Source organism: Labrus mixtus, chromosome 3 (genome assembly GCF_963584025.1).
Source record: "Labrus mixtus chromosome 3, fLabMix1.1, whole genome shotgun sequence".
NCBI lineage: Eukaryota > Metazoa > Chordata > Actinopteri > Labriformes > Labridae > Labrus > Labrus mixtus.
In genome coordinates, this window is record NC_083614.1 from 18,798,561 (window position 1) to 18,811,359 (window position 12,799).

The 12,799-nt window shown below is 42.6% G+C and overlaps 1 protein-coding gene across 1 annotated transcript in view; it reads left to right on the forward strand.

The window, feature by feature from the left end:
* Window positions 1-12,799, forward strand: part of insrb (insulin receptor b) — a 75,138-nt gene that overhangs the window by 48,168 nt on the left and 14,171 nt on the right. Inside the window, exons 3-4 of the mRNA XM_061033544.1 lie at window positions 7,273-7,481; window positions 7,611-7,744. Coding sequence (XP_060889527.1) covers window positions 7,273-7,481; window positions 7,611-7,744 — 343 coding nt within the window. The remainder of the gene's footprint in view (window positions 1-7,272; window positions 7,482-7,610; window positions 7,745-12,799) is intronic.

Here is a 12,799-nt window from a genome sequence, read left to right on the forward strand (position 1 = left end):
ATTTTCACACAGGTAGTTTTTTATTGGTCCAGCAAAGCGTCATGCCTCTCCATCAAACAATCTAGTCCACAACTACTTCAAAGAGACTCCTCCCTGCTCTGTTGTTGTTGTTGGTGCGTGCGTGGGTATGAGTGATCCTCGTTGGTGGTGATGTGAAGGGAAATCATGATGCTGGTGATGCAGGTGTCTTGCTTTTAGATGGATGCTCACCCTCTGCCTCTCTCCATCACCTTCCCACTGTCACTGAAACGTTTAGTCAGCAAAACGTGCTGGACTCTCTGCGTGAATGCAAGTGTATGTGTGTGTGTGTGTGTGTGTGTGTGTGAGAGAGAGAAAGACTTGATCTCAGTTTTATCTACGGCTGTTTTTATCTACATTTGGCTTTTTATTTCTGTGTGTGACAGAGAAAAGGAGAGAGATAATGTCTGTTGACTGCAGCAGTGTGTGTGTGTGTGTGTGTGTGTGTGTGTGTGTGTGTGTGTGTGTGTGTGTGTTTCATTTTTGCGTCTAGATGTCATGAAAAGTGCAGCCAGCAGCAAATGCTGTGGCTGGTGGCAGTGTGACAGAATTAAAGATGCGATGGTGCAAAGGAGGGGAGAAAAGAAGGATTTGGCGGTGGAGGGGCTGAAGAGGGAGGGATGCTGGCGCAAATGTGGCAGTGAGCAAGGAGGGATGTATGAGAGGGGGGTAAGGAAAGATTTGTCGGAGGAGAGAAGAATAAGGGAGTGGCGAGAAGGACCATCAGTGGGGACTTATTGATTGTAGCTCCCACTTCAGCATCTGTAATGAGATATAGTGGCTTGAGAAGCAGATTTGTCACCTGGGGCTGGGTGGGACAGGTGGAGAGAGAGAGAGGGGGGGGGGGTCAGTTGAAGGTAAAGAGTAGAGGAGGGGGAGACAACAGAGGGGAATAAGTCAGAGGGAGGCGGGTAGAGTGCAAGGCTTAAAAGCAAAGAGAGATGGAGAGAGTGTTGCTTTATGTTATAAAGACACAATGATGACTAAAGGAGAATCTAAGAAAATGCCTGTTGGGAGCATGCGGCTAATTACTGCAGACAGCCTCTGTCTGGACTCATCTCCATGGTAACAAGATGGGCCAGCAGGGCCAGCCGGCACACAGGAAGACACAGACAAGGAAATCAATGAACAGCCAGAAAAAAGGAGGGAGGAAAACCATGCTCATTAAGTCCGATTCAGGCTTTTATTTTGTTAGTCTGCATGTCTGTGTAGATTCTTGTATGTTTATAAGTCGCTGCTCTCTCTGTGACCCGGCACTGAATATTCATCGAAAGAAGCAGCTGTCAACAGAGAGCTAAGCTACATGAAAATAATGTTTTTTTGACACTTATTTGGACAGATATGACCGGACAGGGCTGCAGCAGACAGGAACTCGGATGTTTTGGAATCTAGATTTTGCTGGTTTCATGCGACTGTGATGACAGTGAAGACAGTTGCAGCTGAAGTGCAATGTGGTAACCTACTGTCCCCTTGGGGAGTATGGTGGAAGCTGTTGCACAGGTCATACACGGCATGTGGGCTTTTTTAACCATGGACAGATTTAATATATGGCACTCTAAAATACCCAGCACCGGGTTGCACCAGCTGTAAGTTCAAACATAACCTAGTTTGAACGCAACTTCTAACTTACATTGGAGTATACGCTCTACTTACATTTTAGGTGTCCCAACTGCTGAGATAGTTCCAACATAGGCACAAGTTATAACTTCAATCTTACACCTAGCTCCTAGTCGGTGTAATGTCCTGTAAAATACAGTTGTCATATTGATGGTTCTGAGAGGTGGGATAGATTTGATACTAGAATGTGCACAGCCTAGTTACTAATAACTAATATAAGGAGAATGACAGAATGCGTCTGTTTGTGTAAGGGAAAAGTAGACATGTTGAGGCAAGTGTGCAGATATGTGGAAGATGATATGTGAGATCATCTGCATGTGTGTGACGAAGAGAGAAGAAGTGTTTGATTAATAATTATTGACATATAAAACCTTTTAAACAAAACTGAAATGAGCAACACGAGTTGGTCATCCACAATCTTTTGCCATCTGTTCATAAATTTCCCATTGTCCATGACCAGCCTTTAAAGGGAAGGTCAGCGATTGTTCAAGTGAGGGAGGTTTGCCAGCTTGAAGTGAGCCGGAGCTTAAAAGGAACAACACTATAAAGAGACTGTTGCACTGTTTGTTCATGCGTGAGTGAGACGAGACCTGTTCTGTTTTTAGCCGAATCAAGTCATCAGTAACGTAATTTAGTCAAGGTTATTTAGGCCAATTGGAGACAGACACAAATAGTTTAAAACAAGCACTAATCTGTGGTCAGGGTGCTCTGCCCCCCCCCCCCCCCCCCCCCCTTATTAGTGTTTTTATTTGTTAAGATCAGTCCCTGCTAAAAAACTTGTCTCCATTCAACACTGAGAGAGCGCGCATAAACGTCTTCTCCAAACATTTACTGTTTTGGATTCAGTTAACAGTGTGTGAGTCATACACACTCCGTAAATTGACGCCACACAGTGTCATGACCGTCATTGTCTTGGTGACAGCCTTATAGGATTATATAAATAGAGATGATATAATGGGAGGAGATGTGGTGATACTCCTCTTTCAGAATGTTATTCCTGGCTGTTATCTCTGTATTTGCTTCATTCATTGAAAGTGATCGCAAGAACTTATTAGAGTTTTTTGCTTTCATGACATGGGACATCCTGCCTATCTGGCCAAACTATTACCTTAACAATAACATGTGAAGGCTCTAGAAGAAATATGATAATGGTAGTGGACAATATACAGTATTTTGTGTCATAAGGATGCAGAGATACACCTTCAGAAGGTCAACAGAAAGACTCAGATTTTGAATTTGTATAAAAAATGACAGCTGATATAAAAAACAAAATCTGGAAACTTTCTGGATTTACCAGTGAGGTTTTTACTTTAAACATTAAACATTAAAAGGGACACATTTCACTCATTATTGTGACATCAAATGACACTGTATTTAATCCCACTTTATTTGCTTATTTCAACTCTCTATCTACTACATTTACCTCTTGCCAATACAAACAATGTAGAATGGGTCAGGGGTTATTATAATGGGATGGGTCAATTCAGCGCTGTACATACATGATCTTGGTTTGGTAATGATGTATTAAGTGAAGATAATCTATCCAATGAGAACTAATAGCCAACTTAATGTTAACCTTAAGCATGTGTAGAAAATTGTTTAAATTGTCTTTTACCTCACTCTTTTTTTTCAACCATCTGTTACCCAACCCTCTCTCAGCTCACCTTGTTGCCCCGCTTTCCTCCCCCCCTGTTATTATTCTTTTTGCCTTACTGTGTTTGTATTGGTGTAAGTGTGCGCTGTCTCATATTTATGTATGTATGTTGATGTTTCTGATGGCAGTATTGCCCCCTGCCTCCAAGCAATCAGTCTGTTTTTGTTTACACTCCTTCCCCTCCCCCTGTCTCTCTCCTCTACTCTCTCAGGGTGAATGTCTTACATCAGATCACTCTAAGCATTTATAGCAAAGCTTTTGAAGCTTAGGACTCCCACTGTGGCCAAATATAGTAAATGTGAATCCAGCAGGTGTGTGTGTGTGTGTGTGTGTGTGTGTGTGTGTGTGTGTGTGTGTGTGTGTGTGTGTGTGTGTGTGTGTGTGTGTGTGTGTGTGTGTGTGTGTGTGTGTGTGTCTGTGTGTCTGTGTGTCTGTGTGTGTCTGTGTGTGTGTGTGTGTCTCTAAGAGGGTTGGAGGATCGTGTGTGTCCATGTGTTCTCCTGAGTAAATGGCTCTGGGGTAAAAACGTGTTTGTTATTGTTCCCGGCCTGTAGACAACATTGGCAATTAAAGGGGAGGGTTTAAGGTTTTTATGTGTTAAGAGCAGGAAGTGTTGCCATGTGTGGCTGCACGCTATTGGCTGCCTGGCTTCTCCCATATTCCTTCCCCGGGGACGGAGCAGCCAGGGTTCTTTACTGCCATAGCCAAATGAAAGGTAAACACAACACACCTTTGATCAGGCTCTGCATTTTAAAAACCTTTACTGGAACTCTGTGTGTGTGTGTTTTTGTGTGTGTGTGTGTGTAGGGAAGTGCCGAGCAAATTATTCAATGACATAGTGAGGTTTACGTGTGTGTTTAGCTTAATGAGAGATAAGCTTTCCAGGATGCTACCGCGTGCTCCTCCTACTCCCCCCCCCATCCAGTCGGCATAAAAACAAAACAAGGCGTTGTATGAATGAAAGTGGGAGGGGCAGAGTGGCCTAGAAAGGCAGGCAGGCAGATAGAGGGAGAGATAGTGGTGCAGGGTGAGGCTGTGGCAGATAGGAGGGATAGAGAGGAGGGCAGTGGAGGAGGAGATGAATGAATGAGTGAGCTGACTGGAGTATGTTTGGCATAGCAGCTAGCTCGTCCGTGTAGCGTGGCTCTGGTGTGTGAGAAGAATGGGGAATAGCGCTGATGCACTAATGTTGTTATGCTCCAGTAGGACTCCTCTATACTTGGATCCGACAGAAACAAAAGAGGAAAAAAGCAGAACAAACATTGCATTAATAAAGAAAATGCCTGAAAAAGAGGACAAAACACCAATGTAGTGCATTGATTTATTATATTACTGTACATTATGTTAGCTGCTTTAGAGGCTCCAGCTATCTTTTTCTTCTACTGAGCTCTAGTCTTAAGCTCGCCTAATTCACCCAAAGCAGCAGCAGCAGATTCAACTCCCCTGGCATGCTGGCTACTTGGCTGCGTCTGCCCCCTGTCTGCCCCAGCAAGGCCAGGGTTAACAGTGAGCGTCTCTCCTCCCCGACATGGAAGAGGCCATTGAATGGCTGCCTCCCCCAGTCAGCTAACACATTGGCTGAAGCTGAGGGTGGATCTGGGGCTGGAGCTGCAATCCGGCATGGATCCCCGGAGCTGGATCTGCCAAAGCTGTGTCTGCGCTGTTCTGTGATGCTGTGGTCACAGCATGTACACACACACACACACACACACACACAGCAGACAGATGAGAGGGGGAGGGCTGGAGAGGAGCTATGCATTTTTCTCTCTGGGTCAGAGATGACTGTGTGCAGCATTGGGTTTACAAGCGTATAGTTTAGAAAATATATCATGAAGACCCCTACATGAACTACCCCAGAAGGTGTGAGATAACGTTTTTCTCCGCCAGTCATCATCCTCCTCCTCTGTGGCTTTGAACCCCTGTCCCTTACTTCATTGTTCTCTTCTACGGCCTTGTTATCGCAACCCTCCACTCCCCCTGCTACAACCCCATCTGTCCTCTCTGCTTTTTACCCAGGCAAAACAATGGGCAACCCTCCTGTGAAGGGGTCCTAGCTGTATTCATGGCAGTGAGAGCTCATGTGATGTCCTCACAGAGGGGGCATCCACAGAAGGCTGGCATACAGTGCCCCCATTGCACTTTTAAGCTAATAGTGTACCTCACTAAACCTCCTTTCTTCCATTTTTTGTAACTGCTAGGGAACCATGACGACAACAACCATCTTTGTTATTTGAGTTTATTTATATTAAGGATAACTTGAATATCATGGGAGTACATCCAAATACAGTATATAGTGTGGAATCTTTCTTTTTTTGATAAAGTAAATGTTAACCTACTAAGAGGTAAAGAGTATCAAATTATCCTTTAAATATTTGTAGCTCATCTGCTTCTTGCAATGATACTCTTTGATTCAGTTAGCCCATGATACCAGAGTTGACAGTATAGTGAGAAACACGGGGAGAGACTGTGATTTATACACAGGGTCGTGGACAGGCTAGATATATTCCTGGTTTCTCCAATTAATTCAAGAAATAAAAAGTAAAGATTAACTGTGAAAATTCTGATTTTTTTTAAATGCTTTTTTTTTTGTTTACTGATGGACTCTGCCTTGATTGAAATCAAGAGTCCAGCCAGCACAAGAAGCGTACGTTGTTTACTAAAGATACAAACGGCTTCCTAATCTTAAAGTTTGCTCGTTTTACCTGCCTTTTTTTCAGTGGCAGATGTTTTACCCTCCTAAGTGGATGCTAGACTAAAAACGAACCTCCAGCATCAGTAAACTCTTACCAACCCCTTATAGGGGCTTAGATCTAATGAGTCTCCATTCGCCTCGGACAAGGCAGTAACAGCTGGTTTATTAGATCATTACAGGGCACTGGTCAAACCTGTCTGCTAATCCAATCACAATTGACACTCGGCTGCTTTCACCGAATGCTGTTTCCTTTTAAGGGTCAAATGAATCCTGACATGAGCCAATGACATATAATGTCCACCCTATTAGCAATTAAGGTTGTTTCCATGGCGCTGCAGACAGCTGCTGTTGGCCATCAGCCTTAAATTGTGGACACTGACTCCCTGGTGGATGCTAGGTGAGGCAATCAGTAGTCCTCCAATTGCATCTTTGCATGTAAATCACAGCTGTAGAGCTGGAGGGGGTTTGATTGTGTGTTAATTAGTTTTTGTCTAATCATGTGTGTTTGTGTAAAATAGTGAGGGTCAAATAATAGGCTTGTATCCCCTACGATGGCAGTGTATTTTCATTTATTCTTTGATCACGTGTGTACATTAAAAACCACAAGATCTTACCAAGAACACCTGTGTGTAGCTCATACAGCCATGTTCCGATTCGCATGTTGAATTGCCGTCGGTCGGAGGAATCACTGTGATTGGCTGTTCAGGGGTTTCATGTAACTCCAGCTCTTGACATAGGTTCAGGAAATGCCAGTGCCATTTTCAAAATGTTATCAGGAATTATTCTCGATTAGAAGTACCTATATTAAGAGTGGTGATAAACCGCTATGTGATAATGGTCTTCTCATATCATAACAACAGACTATTGCCGCCTGCTGGCATGGTGAGTTATTTCCTCTCACACATGGCCAGGACATAGGTGGTGGTTGGCTGTCGGCTGTAGTCTTTGCTGTGTGTTCAAGTGCAACTTTTTGGCCAAGACAAAAGTCGACGTGGCAGTTGGTCTTCGTCGCTATTAGTTCTTTGCGGTCTGCCTGCTGTGTCAGGGCCTTTAGCTGCTCGGCAGAGTGAATGAGACCAGCAGAGACCCAATACAGTTTTTATTTGTGATTTTGTTACTTTGCATCTGGATAAGTCCCACTGGTCTCCCATGTGTCTCTAGATGCCATATAAATCAGGATTAGTTGCAAATACAGTCATAATGGCAAGTGGGGGGCAAAATAAAACATGTATCAAAATTGATATTGACCATTTCTTTGCTTTTTTTTTTCTCCTCTTCTGCCTTTCCTCAGTGTGCTTGGACAACTGTAAGCATGGTGCATGTAGCCTTAAGGGCAGGTGCTGCCATGACCAGTGCCTGGGCGGCTGTTCTGAGCCTGGTAACGCGAGTAGCTGCGTGGCCTGCAGGAACCTCCAGCATATGAACACCTGCGTAGAGAAGTGTCCTCCTGGATACTACGTCTTCAGGGGCTGGCGCTGTGTCAGCTTCTCCTTCTGCCAGGTTGGTAATCACTGAAATCTTAAGGCTAACTGGTGTGATATTGAGCTGAAATATAGACTTTTAAAATGTTGAATGTGTTTAATATGTGGGTTCGTTGTTTTTTTTTTTTTTTGTTTTTTTTTAATGTAGGAGCTCCACAACCAGTGTAAGCAGACCAAGAAGTTCAACCAGGACCGGGAGACGGGTTGCTACGAATACGTCATCCACAACGGGGCCTGTATTCCAGAGTGTCCTTCTGGATACACCACCATCAACTCTACTACGTAAGTCCATGAGACACACACAAACATTTAATGCCACAATAAACACTGCCCTGTTGTTGATGAGGGTCATCTCTACATTATCGGGGACGTGACTGTCACACATAACAAACCGTCCTGTTGTGACTGCAGTACAAAAAGTAGTCACTCAACACACTGAATCACATTTGCACACAGGGCATTATGGTGTTTGGAAGTTGATCAAACAAAGGGGCAGAAATCGCTTTACGCTATGGAAAGACTCCTGTCATCTGTGGAGAAGCAGCCGAGGAAAATTATGTTGTAGAGGAGCAAAGAAAAAGAGCAAAACGTCACCTGAGTCTCTGTTTGCTGTTAGCTGTTAAAACATGCAGGTTGGCAAATAACACATCACAAGCAGAGAAGGCCAGCAAATGGAACAAAAATATTATATATGCAAAAGAAAAAAAACTGCATTTTTTTTTCTGACTCACAGCAGCATTCCAAAGAAAAAGCTAATGATCATGACTGTGATGTCAGTTAGTATTTGAATGAGTAGTACCATCAAACACATCGTTTTCATATAGGCATGATTCTACATTACTTCATATGCAAATAAGTCCTCTAATAACATTGGCTGTAAATAGGTCGCCGATGTTTTCACAGCCTTGTTTTCACACCCATTCTGTTCTCAGTGATTACACAGCTGCATCTTTTCAAAGCCATAACAAACCCACAACTTCTTGTTGCATAGAAAAATGACATCGTGTCATCATGCAGCTAAGTCGCTAATTATTCCAAAGTGTTGATTGTTTTTGCATCAGCATTCGATGGTGCGCTCAAGGTAATAACAGGCCTGGGTATTTATGCTCTTAATAGACAATTATTTTAGCTGTTGAAAGGATTTTACAGCAGGCTGAACTTTACAGTCTGTGAACTACCATAAGACTGCTGGGCGTAACCGACCAGTGAACTATGTTTAGTTTATGTTCACTGGTCCAATCACATTATTTCATTTGAATTGAAAGCAGTAAATATTATTACCAACAAGACTCAGGTCATAAGTCACTTACAATATTTAAGGTTCAATGTGTCTGTTATAGACATTTGTCCCTACACACACTCTCACGCACTTAAAAAAACTTCCTGTGCCTCACCTTGTCCTGTTCCACACACAGCTTTATCTGCATGCAAGCATTCTTACTTGTACTCTAAGGCAGTAGAGAAACACAACTAGCTCCCTCATTTAGCTTCAGGAGCTGTTGCTAAATGACGATATTTAGCAACAAATGCATCTTTGCACTCTTTTCTAATGCACATGTTTGGCAAATAAGGATAAAACATTTTTGCAGTGAGAATATGACAAGCTGGCATCAATTTAAAAAAACATTATAATTTTTCCAGGTTATATACCAGAAGTATTAGCTTGGGTTTTTAAGCCATGCCAGTAGTCTTAACCAAGTATGGGACCACTTTGTGTGGGTATAACATCTGGTGTTGAAAAATAAATTAAATGCAGCAGTGCAAAAAACTACAGTACCTTAGGTGTCTTCTTGAGGCTGGCTGCAAAAGGAAAATTGGTATTAATAGCCAATGTCTTTATGGTGACACTCTGTACAGGGGTGGATTTTTTAAACAACTAATCAGTTTACATTATATTGAGGCTTAGAGTTATGGGTAGGTGGATGCATTGTAACTGTAGCCAGGAGGCTAAAGGCCGGCCTACACTTCATATCTATGTCTGTTAAGAGGTCGACAGAAAGTTAGAGACAGTATTTGCAACATGGCGAAAGACATGTAACAAAGACAGGCAATGACATTATTGGGATTTGCAAAAGAAGGTAAATGTAGAGGGAGACAATAAGAGCACAGAATAAGCCCAGAGGGGGGTTGTATTTCTCTCAACTTGTTCCAATAAGAAGCAGGATGTGTACTAGAGATGTCGCCTGAAGCCGCAGGTGGCTGGATGATTTATGGTGTTTTTGTGTTGCTGGTATACTAGCGTACGTGCATTGCTGTGTTTTTCTAATAGATGTTTACCTGTGAAAGTGTTCATGCATTAGAGAATGTGTTTGTGACCACATTAGCTTGTTGGGTAGGGTTACTTTTTCCCAGTGTATGCTGGAGGTATGTGTGTCCTATGTCTCCAGATAGAGAGGTGTATATTCACATTTAGGTTGTCTATTAGGTATAATAGACACTTTACTCACATGTAAAGAGAGTGGAAATGGTGTGTGTGTGTGTGTGTGTGTGTGTGTGTGTGTGTGTGTGTGTGTGTGTGTGTGTGTGTGTGTGTGTGTGTGTGTGTGTGTGTGTGTGTGTGTGTGTGTGTGTGTGTGTGTGTGTGTGTGTGTGTGTGTGTGTGTGTGTGTGTGTGTGTGTGTGTGTGTGTGTGTGTGTGTGTGTGTGTGTGTGTGTGTGTGTGTGTGCCTGCCTGTGTGTGTGTGTTTTAGAGGGAGATTGACTTTCCCTTGCATGTTGCCAGCCTGCAGGGATTATCAGGTGCTTAGACCGAAAAGAACATTGCTTTAAATCTCAGTCGTACACCCCGAGGCAGAAGACAGAAAGGCATCCTTTCTATGTGTTTGTGTGTGTGTCTGCTTACTTAAACATGCATCTGTGCACACATTTTGATAAATATATTGTTTTTTTTATTGGAATTCTGATGCAGTTGCAACTTCAGGGGCTCTGTGCGTCTCTTCTGCTGCTATGGAGAATTTATTATGGAGAACAAGCATCCTCTCTGCAGCTTAGTCTGCAGAAGCCAGACAGTCAGGCAGACATCACAAACTGTACGTTGTACATAGGAGCACACAGACACACACAAAGACTCAAAGCAATGAATATAGACATGAAGACAGGATGTTCTGGAGCAACAGAGTAGGGAAAGAGGGGACCAAAGGTTTGCATCACACTTTTTATGATGCGAATATAAACTACCAGCTGTTAGAATCCTACCTCCATGTGGTGTCTTTGAGTAGTAAAATGCAAATGTAAGTATCTGTAATGTGAGTCTTGATATTTATTATCAAGGTGCAAGAATAACCTGATGTGGGTGGTAAACCTAATCAATACCAGCATTGGTATTACGTTCTGTTATGACATGGATTTTTGTACACCATTATCACCGGTTTAAATACACAGGTTTGTGGGCACCGGTGGCCTAGTGGTTAGTTCAAGCATTCCATGTGGTGGACGGACAAGGTTTAAATCTGACATGTGCAGCTCCTTTACTACACGCCATTCCTCACTCTCTGTCATCCATTTCGGTTCTCTTCACTGTCCTGTCTCTCTAACTAAAGGCTTAAAATATGTGATTTTTCACACTTATATATAATAAAAATCAAGTATATCCTCTGAAAATAACTCTGAGTCATGACTGTCTACAGTGGGTGTATCACCCGAGTCCCACTGTCTGTGATGCTTTTCCGAGTTTTCTGTGTCCTATCTTCAGTTTGTTTACATCGGCGAGACGGCCGGCTCATCCCCTCGCGTATAAAAGTTGTTTAATTGAGGGAGTAGAGAAAAGAACAATAACAACTCACTGCTTAATTGAATGTCACGTAAGCGTTTCTAGATCACGGTCACTTTGAGTCAATTTACATGCAGTGTGAAGATACGAACATAATAAAGATCACTAGCATTAGCATGCTAACACAACAATGCAGTGCGAGTTGTTTTGGTTTCATGCTGGTGCTTGAGGGCGACATCTGCTGGATCAAAAAACCAAGCCATTAAGGCATACAAAGCCAATTAAAATAATACAAATATAAATACACACCTTTGGTTGTTGTAATTTCTAACAAATCCTTCCCAATAAAAGTCCCTGCTTATTTTGTTATTATTCGAATACTTTAATTGTGAAAGAGCCATATCAGGATTTATTTTTTCAGCAGCAGCAACTTCACAAACCTAAAACCCAACAAATTCAGGTACAAACTACCTAACTACTAAGGTACTGAGATTTAGCACACAGTGACTTATAAAAACATCTTTCTCTGGTCTCATGCACAGAAATTAGTTTAGTATCGCATCAAACAGGCTTGTTTGAAATCATGTGCTTTCAATTCATCTTTTGAAATCGCAGCCAAAAAAATGAATAAATACAAGCCCTAGTCACCTGATATTGGGTAAGTTCTATTGTTACCCTCCCACCCCACCTCTCTTTCTTTTCCTCAGAGAGAGCACTGTTGGTGAAAAATATGACTGACGATCAGAAGTTTTTTGAAAAATGTGATTCTTGCGATTTCCATCGTTAAAATAATAAGTATTGTATATTTTTTTTTAAAAACACAATATTGACAAGTATCAAAGTATAGAAAACTGTGACAGCCTGAGTCTCAACATGATCAGAAACAGGCAGCTAAACCATTTCTGTGTCTTCATACAGGTAGCTTTGCTCTCTGACATTCTCTTGCCACCTAAATCTACTTTAAACAGTATGCTCATCTTTCCTGGACTCTGTGGCAGCCCAGTAGTACAACATGTTTGAGTGTGAGAGGGTGTGAGTGTGCGCGTGAGTGCACTTGGTCTTGTTCAGCCAGGACGAGGCCCAAAACCAAACCCAAGCGTCAGCTGCGGCCTCTGTTCTAGATGGTTCTAGCAGACCATGGAGCTGGAGTCACTGGGTTCAGCCGGACAGATAAACACTGTCCCTTTAAGAGCTGCCGCTGGACCCAGCCTGTCTGCCTGTGTGTCTGTGTTTTTCAGTACAACGTCCCAAAACATTCTCCCTTTCTACACTGCAACTAGAGCATTACTTTTGGAGGCTGAACGTACGATTTTCCATGTGGGAGACAGACATAAACTAGAGAGAGATCATTACAGTGTGTTTCCACGAGACATCAAGGGGCAACAATTATTTGACCTCTGATCGGTGTAAATTATTAAGAGCTTGATAAGATGCAAACTAGGAGAAGTCAGGTGTGTAATGGGTTGTTTGGCACTCTGAGTGTGGATAAGAAAAGACCGACAAGGACCAAAATGGCAGCCCTGAGAATCAGTGTGTCATGTCACTATGGTGAATAGTGGGTATAGCACAGGAAAGAAGGGCATGATTTGAGAAAGACTGTGTGTACTGTGTTGTGTGTTTGTGCTTCC